At 51.8% G+C, this 15000-nt stretch overlaps 1 protein-coding gene across 1 annotated transcript in view; it reads right to left on the bottom strand.

Moving 5' to 3' along the window:
- Positions 1-15000, bottom strand: part of LOC144611059 (myeloid cell surface antigen CD33-like) — a 19248-nt gene that overhangs the window by 272 nt on the left and 3976 nt on the right. Inside the window, exons 3-6 of the mRNA XM_078430146.1 lie at positions 12477-12842; positions 9871-10158; positions 8079-8175; positions 1248-1320 (exon numbers count right to left, since the gene is read on the bottom strand). Coding sequence (XP_078286272.1) covers positions 1248-1320; positions 8079-8175; positions 9871-10158; positions 12477-12842 — 824 coding nt within the window. The remainder of the gene's footprint in view (positions 1-1247; positions 1321-8078; positions 8176-9870; positions 10159-12476; positions 12843-15000) is intronic.

The raw sequence follows: 15000 nt of genomic DNA, 5'->3' as shown, positions 1-15000 counted from the left end.
CTAGTCCCACCTTTGCCCACACCGACCAACATGCCCCATCTGCACTAGTCCCACCTTTGCCCACACCGGCCAACATGCCCCATCTACACTAGTCCCACCTGCCCACACCAACCAACATGCCCCATCTGCACTAGTCCCACTTTTGCCCACACCGGCCAACATGCCCCATCTACACTAGTCCCACTTTTGCCCACACCGACCAACATGCCCCATCTACACTAGTCCCACCTGCCCACACCGACCAACATGCCCCATCTACACTAGTCCCACCTTTGCCCACACCGGCCAACATGCCCCATCTACACTAGTCCCACCTGCCCACATCCACCAACATGCCCCATCTACACTACACTAGTCCCACCTTTGCCCACACCCACCAACATGCCCCATCTACACTAGTCCCACCTGCCCACACCGACCAACGTGCCCCATCTACACTAGTCCCACCTTTGCCCACAGGGGCCAACATGCCCCATCTACACTAGTCCCACCTTTGCCCACACCGACCAACATGCCCCATCTACACTTGCCCACACCGACCAACATGCCCCATCTACACTAGTCCCACCTGCCCACACCGGCCAACATGCCCCATCTACACTAGTCCCACCTTTGCCCACACCGGCCAACATGCCCCATCTACACTAGTCCCACCTGCCCACACCGTCCAACATGCCCCATCTACACTAGTCCCACCTTTGCCCACACCGACCAACATGTCCCCTCTACACTAATCCCACCTGCCCACACCGCCCAACGTGCCCCATCTACACTAGTCCCACCTGCCTGCGTTTGGCCCATATCCCTCCAAACCCGTCCTATCCATGTACCTGTCCAACTGTTTCTTAAACGTTGGGATAGTCCCAGCCTCAACTACCTCCTCCGGCAGCTCGTTCCATACACCCACCACCCTCTGTGTGGAAAAGTTGCCCCTCAGGTTCCTATTAAATCTTTCCCCCCCCTCTCTCACCTTGAACCCATGTCCTCTGGTCCTCGATTCCCCTGCTCTGGGCAAGAGACTCTGTGCGTCTACCCGATCTATTCACCTGGTGATTTTGTACCTGTCCACGTTCTCCACAGAGATGCTGCCCGACCCGCTGAGTTACTCCAGCACTTTGTGTCTATCTCTAAACCAGCATCTGCAGTTCCTTCTTACACGCTGAACTGAACTGAATTGTAGATATTTGCTTGCCAACCAAGGGAAGTTGGGACGGAAGTTTCTGGAAAGGTTATTGAGTCCCCAGTACCTGATTTATTGCTGCCTGTGGTTTATAAATTACTCCACCATCCTTTATTTCTGAAGGTCTTTTCTCTCTTCTCCTAAAAGAACGGACAGAAAACTTGTTTTAGCGCACATTAACACCACGACACACTCTTCCGCACACACTCGGATGTAAAGGGTGTCATAGAAACACAGACAACAGGTGCAGGAGGAGGCCACTCGGCCCTTCGAGCCTGTGCGCACCGCCATTCACTGTGATCGCGGCTGACCGTCCACAATCAGTAACCCGTGCCTGCCTTCTCCCCGTACCCCTTGATTCCACTAGCCCCTAGAGCTCTATCTAAGTCTCTCTTAAACCCATCCAGTGAATCGGCCTCCACTGCCCTCTGTGGCAGAGAATCCCACACATTCACAACTGCAAACGTTCCCCCTCACCTCAGTTTTAAACGGCCTCCCCTTTATTCTTAGACTGTGTGTGTGTGGCCCCTGGTTCTGGACTCCCCCAACATTGGGAACATGTTTCCTGCATCGAGCTTGTCCGGTCCTTTTATAATTTTACACGTCTCTCTATAAGATCCCCCTCTCGTCCTTCTAAACTCCAGCGAATACAAGCCCAGTCTTTCCAGTCTTTCCTTGTACGACAGTCCCGCCATCCCGGGGATTAACCTGGTGAACCTACGCTGCACTGCCTCGATAGGTTTGTTTCGGCCTGGTGTCGCGGCGGGTCGAGCTGCTGCCTCACGGCGCCAGAGACCCGGGTTCCATCCCGACCGCGGGCGCTGTCTGTCTGTGCGGAGTTTGTGCGCACGTTCTCTCCCCGTGACCCATGTGGGTTTTCTCCGGGCGCTCCGGTTTCCTCCCACACTCCAAAGACATGCGTGCGTGCGGGTTTGTAGGTTAATTGGCTTCGGTGTAAAGATTGTAAATTGTCCCCAGTGTGTGTGTGTGTGTGCGTGCGTGTGTGCATGCGTGTGTGCGTGCGAGCGTGTGTGCGTGCGAGCGTGTGTGTGCGTGCGTGTGGGATAGTATTAGTGTGCGGGGATCGCTGGTCGGCGCGGACTCGGTGGGCCGAAGGGCCTGTTTCCACGCTGTGTGTCTCTAAACTAAACTAAACCATGCCCTCTGGTCCTCGATTCCCCTACTCTGGGCAAGAGAATGGGCGACGTTTCGGGTCAAGACCCTTCTTCAGAGAATGTCCCAGCCTCAACTACCTCCTCCGGCAGCTCGTTCCATACACCCACCACCCTCTGTGTGGAAACGTTGCCCCTCAGGTTCCTATTAAATCTTTCCCCCCCCCTCTCTCACCTTGAACCCGTGTCCTCTGGTCCTCGATTCCCCTACTCTGGGCAAGAGATTCTGTGCGTCTACCCGATCTATTCCCCTCGTGATCTTGTACACCTCTATAAGATCGCCCCTCGTCCTCCTGCGCTCCAAGGAACAGAGTCCCAGCCTGCCCCGACCCCTCTCCCTGTAGCTCAGGCCCCTCGAGTCCCGGCAACATCCTCGTGAATCTTCTCCGCGCCCTTTCCAGCTCGACGACATCTTTCTATAACTGAACGCAATATTCCAAGTGCAGCTCCTAGATCCCTCTCTGCTCTAGGACACTCCCTGTCTACCTGGGAACTGTGTACCTGCGCTCCTAGATCCCTCTCTGCTCGACGACACTCCCTGTCTACCTGGGAACTGTGTACCTGAGCTCCTAAATCCCTCTCTGCTCTACAACACTCCCTGTCTACCTGGGAACTGTGTACTTGCGCTCCTAGATCCCTCTCTGCTCTACAACACTCCCTGTTAACCTGGGAACTGTGTACCTGCGCTCCTAGATCCCTCTCTGCTCTACGACACTCCCTGTCTACCTGGGAACTGTGTACCTGCGCTCCTAGATCCCTCTCTGCTCTACAACACTCCCTGTCTACCTGGGAACTGTATACCTGCGCTCCTAGATCCCTCTCTGCTCTACAACCATATAACCATATAACAACTACAGCACGGAAACAGGCCCGTTCGGCCCTACCAGTCCACCCCGACCATTCTCCCTGACCTAGTCTCATCTACCTGCACTCAGACCATAACCCTCTAATCCCCTCCTATCCATATACCTATCCAATTTACTCTTAAATAATAAAATCGAGCCAGCCTCCACCACTTCCACCGGAAGCCCATTCCATACAGCCACCACCCTCTGAGTAAAGAAGTTCCCCCTCATGTTACCCCTAAACTTTTGTCCCTCAATTCTGAAGCTAAGTCCCCTTGTTGGAATCTTCCCCACTCTCAAAGGGAAAAGCCTACCCACGTCAACTCTGTCCGTCCTCTCAAATTTTTTAAAAACCTCTATCAAGTCCCCCCTCAACCTTCTACGCTCCAAAGAATAAAGACCCAACCTGTTCAACCTCTCTCTGTAGCTTAAGTGCTGAAACCCAGGCAACATTCTAGTAAATCTCCTCTGTACCCTCTCCATTTTGTCCACATCCTTCCTATAATTTGGCGACCAGAACTGCACACCATACTCCAGATTCGGCCTCACCAATGCCCTGTACAATTTCAACATTACATCCCAACTTCTATATTCGATGCTCTGATTTATAAAGGCAAGCATACCAAACGCCTTCTTCACCACCCTATCCACATGAGATTCCACCTTCAGGGAACAATGCACAGTTATTCCCAGATCCCTCTGTTCCACTGCATTCCTCAATTCCCTACCATTTACCCTGTACGTCCTATTTTGATTTGTCCTACCAAAATGCAGCACCTCACACTTATCAGCATTAAACTCCATCTGCCATCTTTCAGCCCACCCTTCCAAAAGGCCCAAGTCTCTCTGTAGACTTTGAAAATCTACCTCACTATCAACTACTCCACCTATCTTAGTATCATCTGCATATTTACTAATCCAATTTGCCACACCATCATCCAGATCATTAATGTAAATGACAAACAACAGTGGACCCAACACAGATCCTTGGGGTACTCCACTAGACACTGGCCTCCAACCTGACATACAGTTGTCAACCATTACCCTCTGGTATCTCCCATTCAGCCATTGTTGAATCCATCTTGCAACCTCACTATTAATACCCAACGATTTAACCTTCTTAATCAACCTTCCATGTGGAACCTTGTCAAATGCCTTACTGAAGTCCATATAGACAACATCCACAGCCTTGCCCTTATCAATTTCCCTGGTAACCTCTTCAAAAAATTCAAAAAGATTAGTCAAACATGACCTTCCAGGCACAAATCCATGTTGACTGTTTCTAATCAGGCCTTGTTTATCCAAATAATTATATATATTGTCCCTAAGTATCTTTTCCATTAATTTTCCCACCACAGACGTCAAACTAACAGGTCTATAATTGCTAGGTTTACTTTTAGAACCTTTTTTAAACAAAGGCACAACATGCGCAATGCGCCAATCTTCCGGCACCATCCCCGTTTCTAGTGACGTTTGAAACACTCCCCCAGGGCTCTCCTGTTCCCTGTTAAGATCAGAAGATCGCCCCTCGTCCTCCTGCGCTCCAAGGAACAGAGTCCCAGCATGCCCCGACCCCTCTCCCTGTAGCTCAGGCCCCTCGAACCCTGGCAACATCCTCGTGAATCTTCTCCGCACCCTTTCCAGCTCGACAGTTTTGTGTTAAATCTTTTCCCCCCACCGGCGTTAATCTTATGTTCTCTTGGTTTCGATTCCCCAATCCTGTCGGTATAAATCCCATAAAAAGTCAACTAAACTGTGATCTCCACTTCCTCATTAAACTTCCTCATTGGTCTCGATTCCGAGTTCCCTTTTTCCGACAATCAGTGGTTAAACATGCCAGCACTGAACTCATGATTGAATTTTATAACATGGTATTGGGGGTAGGGTACTGACATGGATAGAAAATTGGTTGGCAGACAGAAAGCAAAGAGTGGGGATAAATGGGTCCCTTTCAGAATGGCAGGCAGTGACTAGTGGGGTACCGCAAGGCTCGCTGCGGGGACCGCAGCTATTTACAATACACATTAATGACTTGGACGAAGGGATTAAAAGTACCATTAGCAAATTTGCAGATGATACAAAGCTGGGTGGCAGTGTGAACTGTGAGGAAGATGCTATGAGGTTGCAGGGTGACTTGGACAGGTTGTGTGAGTGGGTGGATGCATGGCAGATGCAGTTTAATGTGGATAAGTGTGAGGTTGTCCACTTTGGTGGCTAGAATAGGAAGGCAGAGTATTATCTGAATGGTGTCAAGTTAGGAACAGGGGGCGTACAACGAGATCTGGGTGTCCTAGTGCATCAGTCACTGAAAGGAAGCATGCAGGTACAGCAGGCAGTGAAGAAAGCCAATGGCACGTTGGCCTTCATAACAAGAGGAGTTGAGTATAGGAGCAAAGAGGTCCTTCTGCAGTTGTACAGGGCCCTAGTGAGACCACACCTGGAGTACTGTATGCAGTTTTGGTCTCCAAATTTGAGGAAGGATATTCTTGCTATTGAGGGCGTGCAGCGTAGGTTCACCAGGTTAATCCCAGGGATGGCGGGACTGTCGTACGTTGAAAGACTGGAGCGACTAGGCTTGTATACACTGGAATTTAGAAGGATGAGAGGGGATCTTATCGAAACGTATCAGATTATTAAGGGGTTGGACACGTTAGAGGCAGGAAATATGTTCCCAATGTTGGGGGAGTCCAGAACCAGGGGCCACAGTTTAAGAATAAGGGGTCAGCCATTTAGAACGGAGATGAGGAAAAACGTTTTCAGTCAGAGAGTGGTGAATCTGTGGAATTCTCTGCCTCAGAAGGCAGTGGAGGCCAATTCTCTGGATGCTTTCAAGAGAGAGCTAGATAGAGCTCTTAAGGATAGCGGAGTCAGGGGGTATGGGGAGAAGGCAGGAACGGGGTACTGATTGAGAATGATCAGCCGTGATCACATTGAATGGCGGTGCGTACAGGCTCGAAGGGCCGAATGGCCTCCTCCTGCACCTATTGTCTATCGTCTATTGTTTGTTGTCCTCTTGCTATCGATTCCCCAATCCTGTCGGTATAAATCCCATAAAAGGTCCACTAAACTATGATTTCCACTTCCTCATTAATCCATTTCCGTTTGGTCTCGATTCTGAGTTCCCTTTTTCCGACAGTCAGTGGGTAAACATGCCAGCTCTGAACTCATGATTGAATTTTATAACGTTGGCTACTTCTGCATTTGGAGTTGGGCGTGATGTGTGGTCCCATATTAGCCGAGACATCACGTATTTTGGGCCCTCGTGAGACCGCACCTGGAGTACTGTGTGCAGTTTTGGCCTCCTAGTTTGGGTTTAGGAGCAAAGAGGTCCTTCTGCAGTTGTACATCCATGTTGGCCTTCATTGCAAGAGGATTTGAGTCTAGGAGCAAAGAGGTCCTTCTGCAGTTGTACAGGGCCCTAGTGAGACCACACCTGGAGTACTGTGTGCAGTTTTGGTCTCCAAATTTGAGGAAGGACGTCCTTGCTATTGAGGGCGTGCAGCGTAGGTTCACCAGGTTAATTCCCGGAATGGCGGGACTGTCGTACTTCGAAAGACTGGAGCGACTAGGCTTGTATACACTGGAATTTAGAAGGATGGGAGGGGATCTTATCGAAACGTATAAGATTGTTAAGGGGTTGGACACGTTAGAGGCAGGGAACATGTTCCCAATGTTGGGGGAGTCCAGAACCAGGGGCCACAGTTTAAGAATAAGGGGTCGGCCATTTAGAACGGAGATGAGGAAAAACCTTTTCACTCAGAGAGTTGTGAATCTGTGGAATTCTCTGCCTCAGAAGGCAGTGGAGGCCAATTCTCTGAATGCATTCAAGAGAGAGCTAGATAGAGCTCTTAAGGATAGTGGAGTCAGGGGGTATGGGGAGAAGGCAGGAACGGGGTACTGATTGAGAATGATCAGCCATGATCACATTGAATGGCGGTGCGTACAGGCTCGAAGGGCCGAATGGCCTCCTCCTGCACCTGTTGTCTATTGTCTAAATTGGTTTGTCCTGTACGGAACCACCCTTGTCCCGTATTAGGCCCGGACAATGTAGATGGGGCATGTTGGTCAGTGTGGGCAGGTGGGACTAGTGTAGATGGGGCATGTTGGTCGGTGTGGGCAGGTGGGACTAGTGTAGATGGGGCATGTTGGTCGGTGTGGGCAGGTGGGACTAGTGTAGATGGGGCATGTTGGTCGGTGTGGGCAGGTGGGACTAGTGTAGATGGGGCATGTTGGTCGGTGTGGGCAGGTGGGACTAGTGTAGATGGGGCATGTTGGTCGGTGTGGGCAGGTGGGACTAGTGTAGATGGGGCATGTTGGTCGGTGTGGGCAGGTGGGACTAGTGTAGATGGGGCATGTTGGTTGGTGTGGGCAAAGGTGGGACTAGTGTAGATGGGGCATGTTGGCCGGTGTGGGCAAAGGTGGGACTAGTGTAGATGGGGCATGTTGGTCGGTGTGGGCGGGTGGGACTAGTGTAGATGGAGCATGTTGGTCGGTGTGGGCAGGTGGGACTAGTGTAGATGGGGCATGTTGGCCGGTGTTGGGGCAGGTGGGACTAGTGTAGATGGGGCATGTTGGCTGGTGTGGGCAGGTGGGACTAGTGTAGATGGGGCATGTTGGCCGGTGTGGGCAAAGGTGGGACTAGTGTAGATGGGGCATGTTGGTCGGTGTGGGCAGGTGGGACTAGTGTAGATGGGGCATGTTGGTCGGTGTGGGCAAAGGTAGGACTAGTGTAGATGGGGCATGTTGGTCGGTGTGGGCAAAGGTGGGACTAGTGTAGATGGGGCATGTTGGCAGGGTGAGCCGAAGGGCCTGTTTCCCATTGAAGTCCCTCATGTAGTCTGGTTTTTTTTGTTGCTTAAAATGGAATTAAGGCCAGCTTACTTTTGGAGGTACTTGTAGGTCAGAAAGCCAAGCAGTGCGATGATTAGAAGCACGCCAACGATTATCAGGGTGACTTTCCAAGCTTGCGATCGTCCGTCTGTAAAATCAACACACTATGTCAGAACAACGCCCCGTACAAATAGAATGAGCGATGAAGGAGGTTTACAGTAAGCTTAGGGTTGCTCACCGTCCCGAATTAGCCGGGACCTCCCTATTTAGGGCTAAATTCGTTTGTGTCTCGTACGGGACCCGCCCTTGTCCCGTATTAGGCCCGGGGGCGCTGTAGGCCCGGGCACTGTAGGCCCGGAAGCTGTAGGCCCAGACACTGTAGGCCCGGGAACTGTAGGCCCGGACACTATAGGCCCGGACACTGTAGGACCGGACGCTGTAGGACCGGACGCTGTAGGCCCGGATGCTGTAGGCCCGGACAGTGTAGGCACGGACAGTGTAGGCCCGGACACTGTAGGCCCGGATGCTGTAGGCCCGGATGCTGTAGGTCCAGACAGTCTATGCCCGGACACTGTAGGCCCGGACACTGTAGGCCCGAAAAACTGTAGGCCCAGACAGTGTAGGCCAGGGCACTGTACGCCCGGACAGTGTAGGCCTGGACGCTGTAGGCCCGGAGACTGTAGGCCCGGATGCTGTACGTCCAGACAGTGTAGGCCCGAACAGTGTAGGCCTGGACGCTGTAGGCCCGGACACTGTAGGCCCGGACGCTGTAGGTCCAGACAGTGTAGGCCCGGACACTGTAGGCCCGGACGCTGTAGGTCCAGACAGTGTAGGCCCAGACAGTGTAGGCCCGGACAGTGTAGGCCCGGTCGCTGTAGGCCTGGACACTGCAGGCCCGGACAGTGTAGGCCCGGACACTGCAGGCCCGGACAGTGTAGGCCCGGACACTGTAGGCCCGGACACTCTAGGCCCGGACAGTGTAGGCCTGGACACTGTAGGCCCGGAAGCTGTAGGCCCGGAAGCTGTAGGCCCGGGCACTGTAGGCCCGGACACTGTAGGCCCAGGAACTGTAGGCCCGGACACTGTAGGCCCGGATGCTGTAGGCCCGGACTATTTTTGGACTAAATTGGCTAAACGTTTTTGGTCCCATACGAGACTGCTATTGTCCCGTATTAAGCCCGGACACTGTAGGCCCGGACAGTGTAGGCCCGGACACTGTAGGCCCGGACACTGTAGGCCCGGACACTGTAGGCCCGGAAGCTGTAGGCCCGGAAGCTGTAGGCCCGGACACTGTAGGCCCAGGAACTGTAGGCCCGGACACTGTAGGCCCGGATGCTGTAGGCCCGGACTATTTTTGGACTAAATTGGCTAAACGTTTTTGGTCCCATACGAGACTGCTATTGTCCCGTATTAAGCCCGGACACTGTAGGCCCGGACAGTGTAGGCCCGGACGCTGTAGGCCCGGACGCTGTAGGCCCGGACGCTGTAGGCCCGGACGCTGTAGGTCCAGACAGTGTAGGCCCGGACGCTGTAGGCCCGGACAGTGCAGGCCCGAACAGTGCAGGCCCGGACAGTGTAGGCCCGGACACTGTAAAACCGTAAAACTCTTGTTTGTTTGTTTGTTTGTCTGTTTGTTTGTTCCCGAACTACGTCCAAAACGCCTCACGACAGCGCGACAATTCCAGGCCCACCCGACCCCCCCTCCCCCCGCGGCCTCGATTGATGCATTTTAAAAGCAACAAACTTTAACAAATGGGCTGGGCGCCTTTGGGAGTGGTGGAGGTGGCGGGAGAGGTTTGGGCCTGTAAAACGTCCGTAACGCGCTCTTCGCTCCGAGACCTACCCGACATGTTGACGGTGATGGTCTGTTCTGAAGCGACCGCTGGGTAGGCCACTCTGCAGGTGACGTCTTGCCCCCAATATTCTTCCAAAGGGGTGAGGGTCAGCACGGATGTTAAGACCATCGTCTCTCCGCTCTGCGTGATACTGTGCGAGACTGACGCGTTTCCGCCCGTGAGCCAGGTCAACTTGGGGGGCGTTCCCTGGCACGCCGTGGCGAAGGTACACTTGAGGTAAGTCGGCCTCCCTTCCACCATCTCCACCGGGAATATCCGGGGCTTCTCCGTGAAATCTGAAAGGAGAGTCGGGATTGGTATGTTGGCATTCACAGCGAGGGGATTTGAGTATAGGAGCAGGGAGGTCCTTCTGCAGTTGTACAGGGCCCTGGTGAGACCACACCTGGAGTATCGCGTACAGTTTTGGTCTCCTAGTTTGAGTCTAGGAGCAAAGAGTTCCTTCTGCAGTTGTACAGGGTCTTGGTGAGACCGCACCTGGAGTATTGCGTGCAGTTTTGGTCTCCTAATCTGAGGAAAGACATTCTTGCCATAGAGGGAGTACAGAGAAGGTTCACCAGGTTGATCCCTGGGATGGCAGGACTTTCATATGAAGAAAGACTGGAGAGACTCGGCTTGTACTCGCTGGAATTTAGAAGATTGAGGGGGGATCTTATAGAAACTTACAAAATTCTTAAGGGGTTGGAGAGGCTAGATGCGGGAAGATTGTTCCCGATGTCGGGGAAGTCCAGAACAAGGGGGTCACAGTTTAAGGATAAGGGGGAAGTCTTTTAGGACCGAGATGAGAAAGTTTTCTTCACACAGAGAGTGGTGAATCTGTGGAATTCTCTGCCACAGAAGGTAGTTGAGGCCAGTTCATTGGCTATATTTAAGAGGGAGTTAGATGTGGCCCTTGTGGCTAAAGGGATCAGGGGGTATGGAGAGAAGGCAGGTACGGGATACTGAGTTGGATGATCAGCCATGATCATATTGAATGGCGGTGCGTACAGGCTCGAAGGGCCGAATGGCCTACTCCTGCACCTATTTTCTATGTTTCTATGTTTCTATGATTAACGGGCCGCCTTTCGTGTTCTTGTTCTATGTCTGTACGAAACTTTGCGAGTCTTCAAGATACAACTGAGAGGTCTTTATTACATTAACTCAATGCTGGCAGCAAGACAACTTAAATGGTTGCGAGCATTGAGTTAATGTAATAGACAATTGACAATAGACAATAGGTGCAGGAGGAGGCCATTCGAGCCTGTACGCACCGCCATTCAATGTGATCATGGCTCTGGTGAGACTGCACCTGGAGTACTGTGTGCAGTTTTGGTCTCCAAATTTGAGGAAGGATATTCTTGCTATTGAGGGCGTGCAGCGAAGGTTTACTAGGTTAATTCCCGGAATGGCGGGACTGTCGTATGTTGAAAGACTGGAGCGACTAGGCTTGTATACACTGGAATTTAGAAGGATGAGAGGAGATCTTATTGAAACATATAAGATAATTAGGGGATTTCCACTTCCTCATTAATCCATTTCCGTTTGGTTTCGATTCCGAGTTCCCTTTTTCCGACAGTCAGTGGGTAAATATGCCAGCTCTGAACTCATGATTGAATTTTATAACGTTGGCTATTTCTGCATTTGGAGTCGGGCGTGATGTGTGGTCCCATATTAGCCGAGACATCACGTATTTTGGGCCCTAGTGAGACCGCATCTGGAGTACTGTGTGCAGTTTTGGCCTCCTAGTTTGAGTTTAGGAGCAAAGAGGTCCTTCTGCAGTTGTACATCCATGTTGGCCTTCATTGCAAGAGGATTTGAGTCTAGGAGCAAAGAGGTCCTTCTGCAGTTGTACAGGGCCCTAGTGAGACCGCACCTGGAGTACTGTGTGCAGTTTTGGTCTCCTAGTTTGAGTTTAGGAGCAAAGAGGTCCTTCTGCAGTTGTACATCCATGTTGGCCTTCATTGCAAGAGGATTTGAGTCTAGGAGCAAAGAGGTCCTTCTGCAGTTGTACAGGGCCCTAGTGAGACCGCACCTGGAGTACTGTGTGCAGTTTTGGTCTCCAAATTTGAGGAAGGACGTCCTTGCTATTGAGGGCGTGCAGCGTAGGTTCACCAGGTTAATCCCCGGGATGGCGGGACTGTCGTACGTCGAAAGACTGGAACGACTAGGCTTGTATACACTGGAATTTAGAAGGATGAGAGGAGATCTTATTGAAACGTATAAGATTATTAAGTGGTTGGACACGTTAGAGGCAGGAAACATGTTCCCAATGTTGGGGGAGTCCAGAACCAGGGGCCACACACAGTTTAAGAATAAGGGGTCGGCCATTTAGAACGGAAACTTTTCCAGTCAGAGAGTTGTGAATCTGTGGAATTGTCTGCCTCAGAAGGCAGTGGAGGCCAATTCTCTGAATGCATTCAAGAGAGAGCTAGATAGAGCTCTTAAGGATAGCGGAGTCAGGGGGTATGGGGAGAAGGCAGGAACGGGGTACTGATTGGGAACGATCAGCCGCGATCACATTGAATGGCGGTGCGTACAGGCTCGAAGGGCCGAACGGCCTCCTCCCGCACCCGTTGGCTAAGTGGCAAAGCGCGAGGGTTTACGCACGAGGACTTACTTGAAACGTGGAGCCACGTCGCGGGTAGGTAGTCGTGAGGATTCTTTCCGTCAAACTGAACTCTGAAAAAATAAGGACCCTCGTCTTCCCGCAAGATGTCATCGATAATCAGAGAACAATCGCCCTCCTCAAGACTTCCAGACAGATGCGTTCGACTCCGAAATCTTGGCTTTGCCTGGGAGGGTTTGTCGGAGCAGAAGGCGATGGATTTGCGCTTCCATTCCTGGTCGTTAATCCACATCCCAGTCCTGTGTGCCCTGGCGAACCTCTTAGGGTAACTGTAGTTACAGGGGATCTTCGCGCACAGGCCCCTTTGGGCCCTGACTTCCCGCGGCGCGCTGAACTCCCAATCTTCTGAAGACGCCGCTGGAAAGGGAAGTCAGAGATTCGTAGAGTTACGTTTAGAGACACAGGGCGTGGAAACACGATTCCCTTCGGCCCACCGAGTCCGTCCGTCCGCGCCGACCAGCGATCGAACGCCCGTTCGCACGCCAGTTTAGTTTAGAGACACACAACGCGGAAACAGGAGGCAAAAGTCGGCCATCTTGAAACAGGCCCCAAACTCTGTTTTTTTACGATAGAGCTTTTATTTAGTTTAGTTTGGTTTAGAGACACAACACAAACACGATCCCTTCGGCCCACCGAGTCCGTCCGTCCGCGCCGACCAGCGATCGATCGCCCGTTCGCACGCCAGTTTAGTTTAGAGACACACAGCGCGGAAACAGGAGGCAAAAGTCGGCCATCTTGAAACAGGCCCCAAACTCTGTTTTTTTACGATAGAGCTTTTATTTAGTTTAGTTTAGTTTAGAGACACACAGCGCGGAAACATAGAAACATATACAACAGGTGCAGGAGGAGGCCACTCGGCCCTTCGAGCCTGTACGCACCGCCATTCATTGTGATCGCGGCTGACCGTCCACAATCAGTAACCCGTGCCTGCCTTCTCCCCATACCCCTTGATTCCACTAGCCCCTAGAGCTCTATCTAACTCTCTCTTAAACCCATCCAGTGAATCGGCCTCCACTGCCCTCTGTGGCAGAGAATCCCACACATTCACAACTGCAAACGTTCCTCCTCACCTCAGTTTTAAACTGCCTCCCCTTTATTCTTAGACTGTGTGTGTGTGTGGCCCCTGGTTCTGGACCCCCCCAACATTGGGAACATGTTTCCTGCATCGAGCTTGTCCAGTCCTTTTATAATTTTACACGTCTCTCTATAAGATCCCCCCCTCGTCCTTCTAAACTCCAGCGAATATAAGCCCCAGTCTTTCCAATCTTTCCTCGTACGACAGTCCCGCCATCCCGGGGATTAACCTGGTGAACCTACGCTGCACTGCCTCAATAGCAAGGACGTCCTTCCTCAATTCTGCAGTTGTACAGGGCCCTAGTGAGATCGCACCTGGAGTACTGTGTGCAGTTTTGGTCTCCAAATTTGAGGAAGGACGTCCTTGCTATTGAGGGCGTGCAGCGTAGGTTCACCAGGTTAATCCCCGGAATGGCAGGACTGTCATATGTTGAAAGACTGGAGCGACTGGGCTTGTATACACTGGAATTTAGAAGGATGAGAGGAGATCTTATCGAAACGTATAAGATTATTAAGGGGTTGGACACGTTAGAGGCAGGAAACATGTTCCCAATGTTGGGGGAGTCCAGAACCAGGGGCCACAGTTTAAGAATAAGGGGCAGGCCATTTAGAGGAAAAAACTTTTTCAGTCAGAGAGTTGTGAATCTGTGGAATTCTCTGCCTCAGAGGGCAGTGGAGGCCAATTCTCTGAATGCATTCAAGAGAGAGCTGGATAGAGCTCTTAAGGATAGCGGAGTCAGGGGGTATGGGGAGAAGGCAGGAACGGGGTACTGATTGAGAATGATCAGCCATGATCACATTGAATGGCGGTGCGTACAGGCTCGAAGGGCCGAATGGCCTCCTCCTGCACCTGTTGTCTATTGTCTATAGTTTAGTTCAGAGACACACAGCGTGGAAACACAATCCCTTCCCCACCGAGTCCGTCCGTGCCGACCAGCGATCCCTGCACACTAACACTATCCACACACACACACACACACACACACACACACACACACACACACACACACACACACACTAACACTATCCCACACACACACACACACACACACACACACACACACACACACACACACACACACACACACACACACACACACACACACACACACTAACACTATCCCACACACACACACTAACACTATCCCACACACACACACACTAACACTATCCCACACACACACACACACACTAACACTATCCCACACACACACACACTAACACTATCCCACACACACACACACACACACACACACACTAACACTATCCCATACACACACACACACACACACACACACACACACACTAACACTATCCCACACACACACACACACACACACACACTAACACTATCCCACACACACACACACACACACTAACACTATCCCACACACACACACACACACACACACTAACACTATCCCACACACACACACACACA

The sequence above is a fragment of the Rhinoraja longicauda genome, chromosome 39, assembly GCF_053455715.1.
Source record: "Rhinoraja longicauda isolate Sanriku21f chromosome 39, sRhiLon1.1, whole genome shotgun sequence".
Classification (NCBI taxonomy): Eukaryota; Metazoa; Chordata; class Chondrichthyes; order Rajiformes; family Arhynchobatidae; genus Rhinoraja; species Rhinoraja longicauda.
Note: the sequence above shows the minus strand (reverse complement) of the source record. Positions and strands in the feature narration are given on the sequence as shown.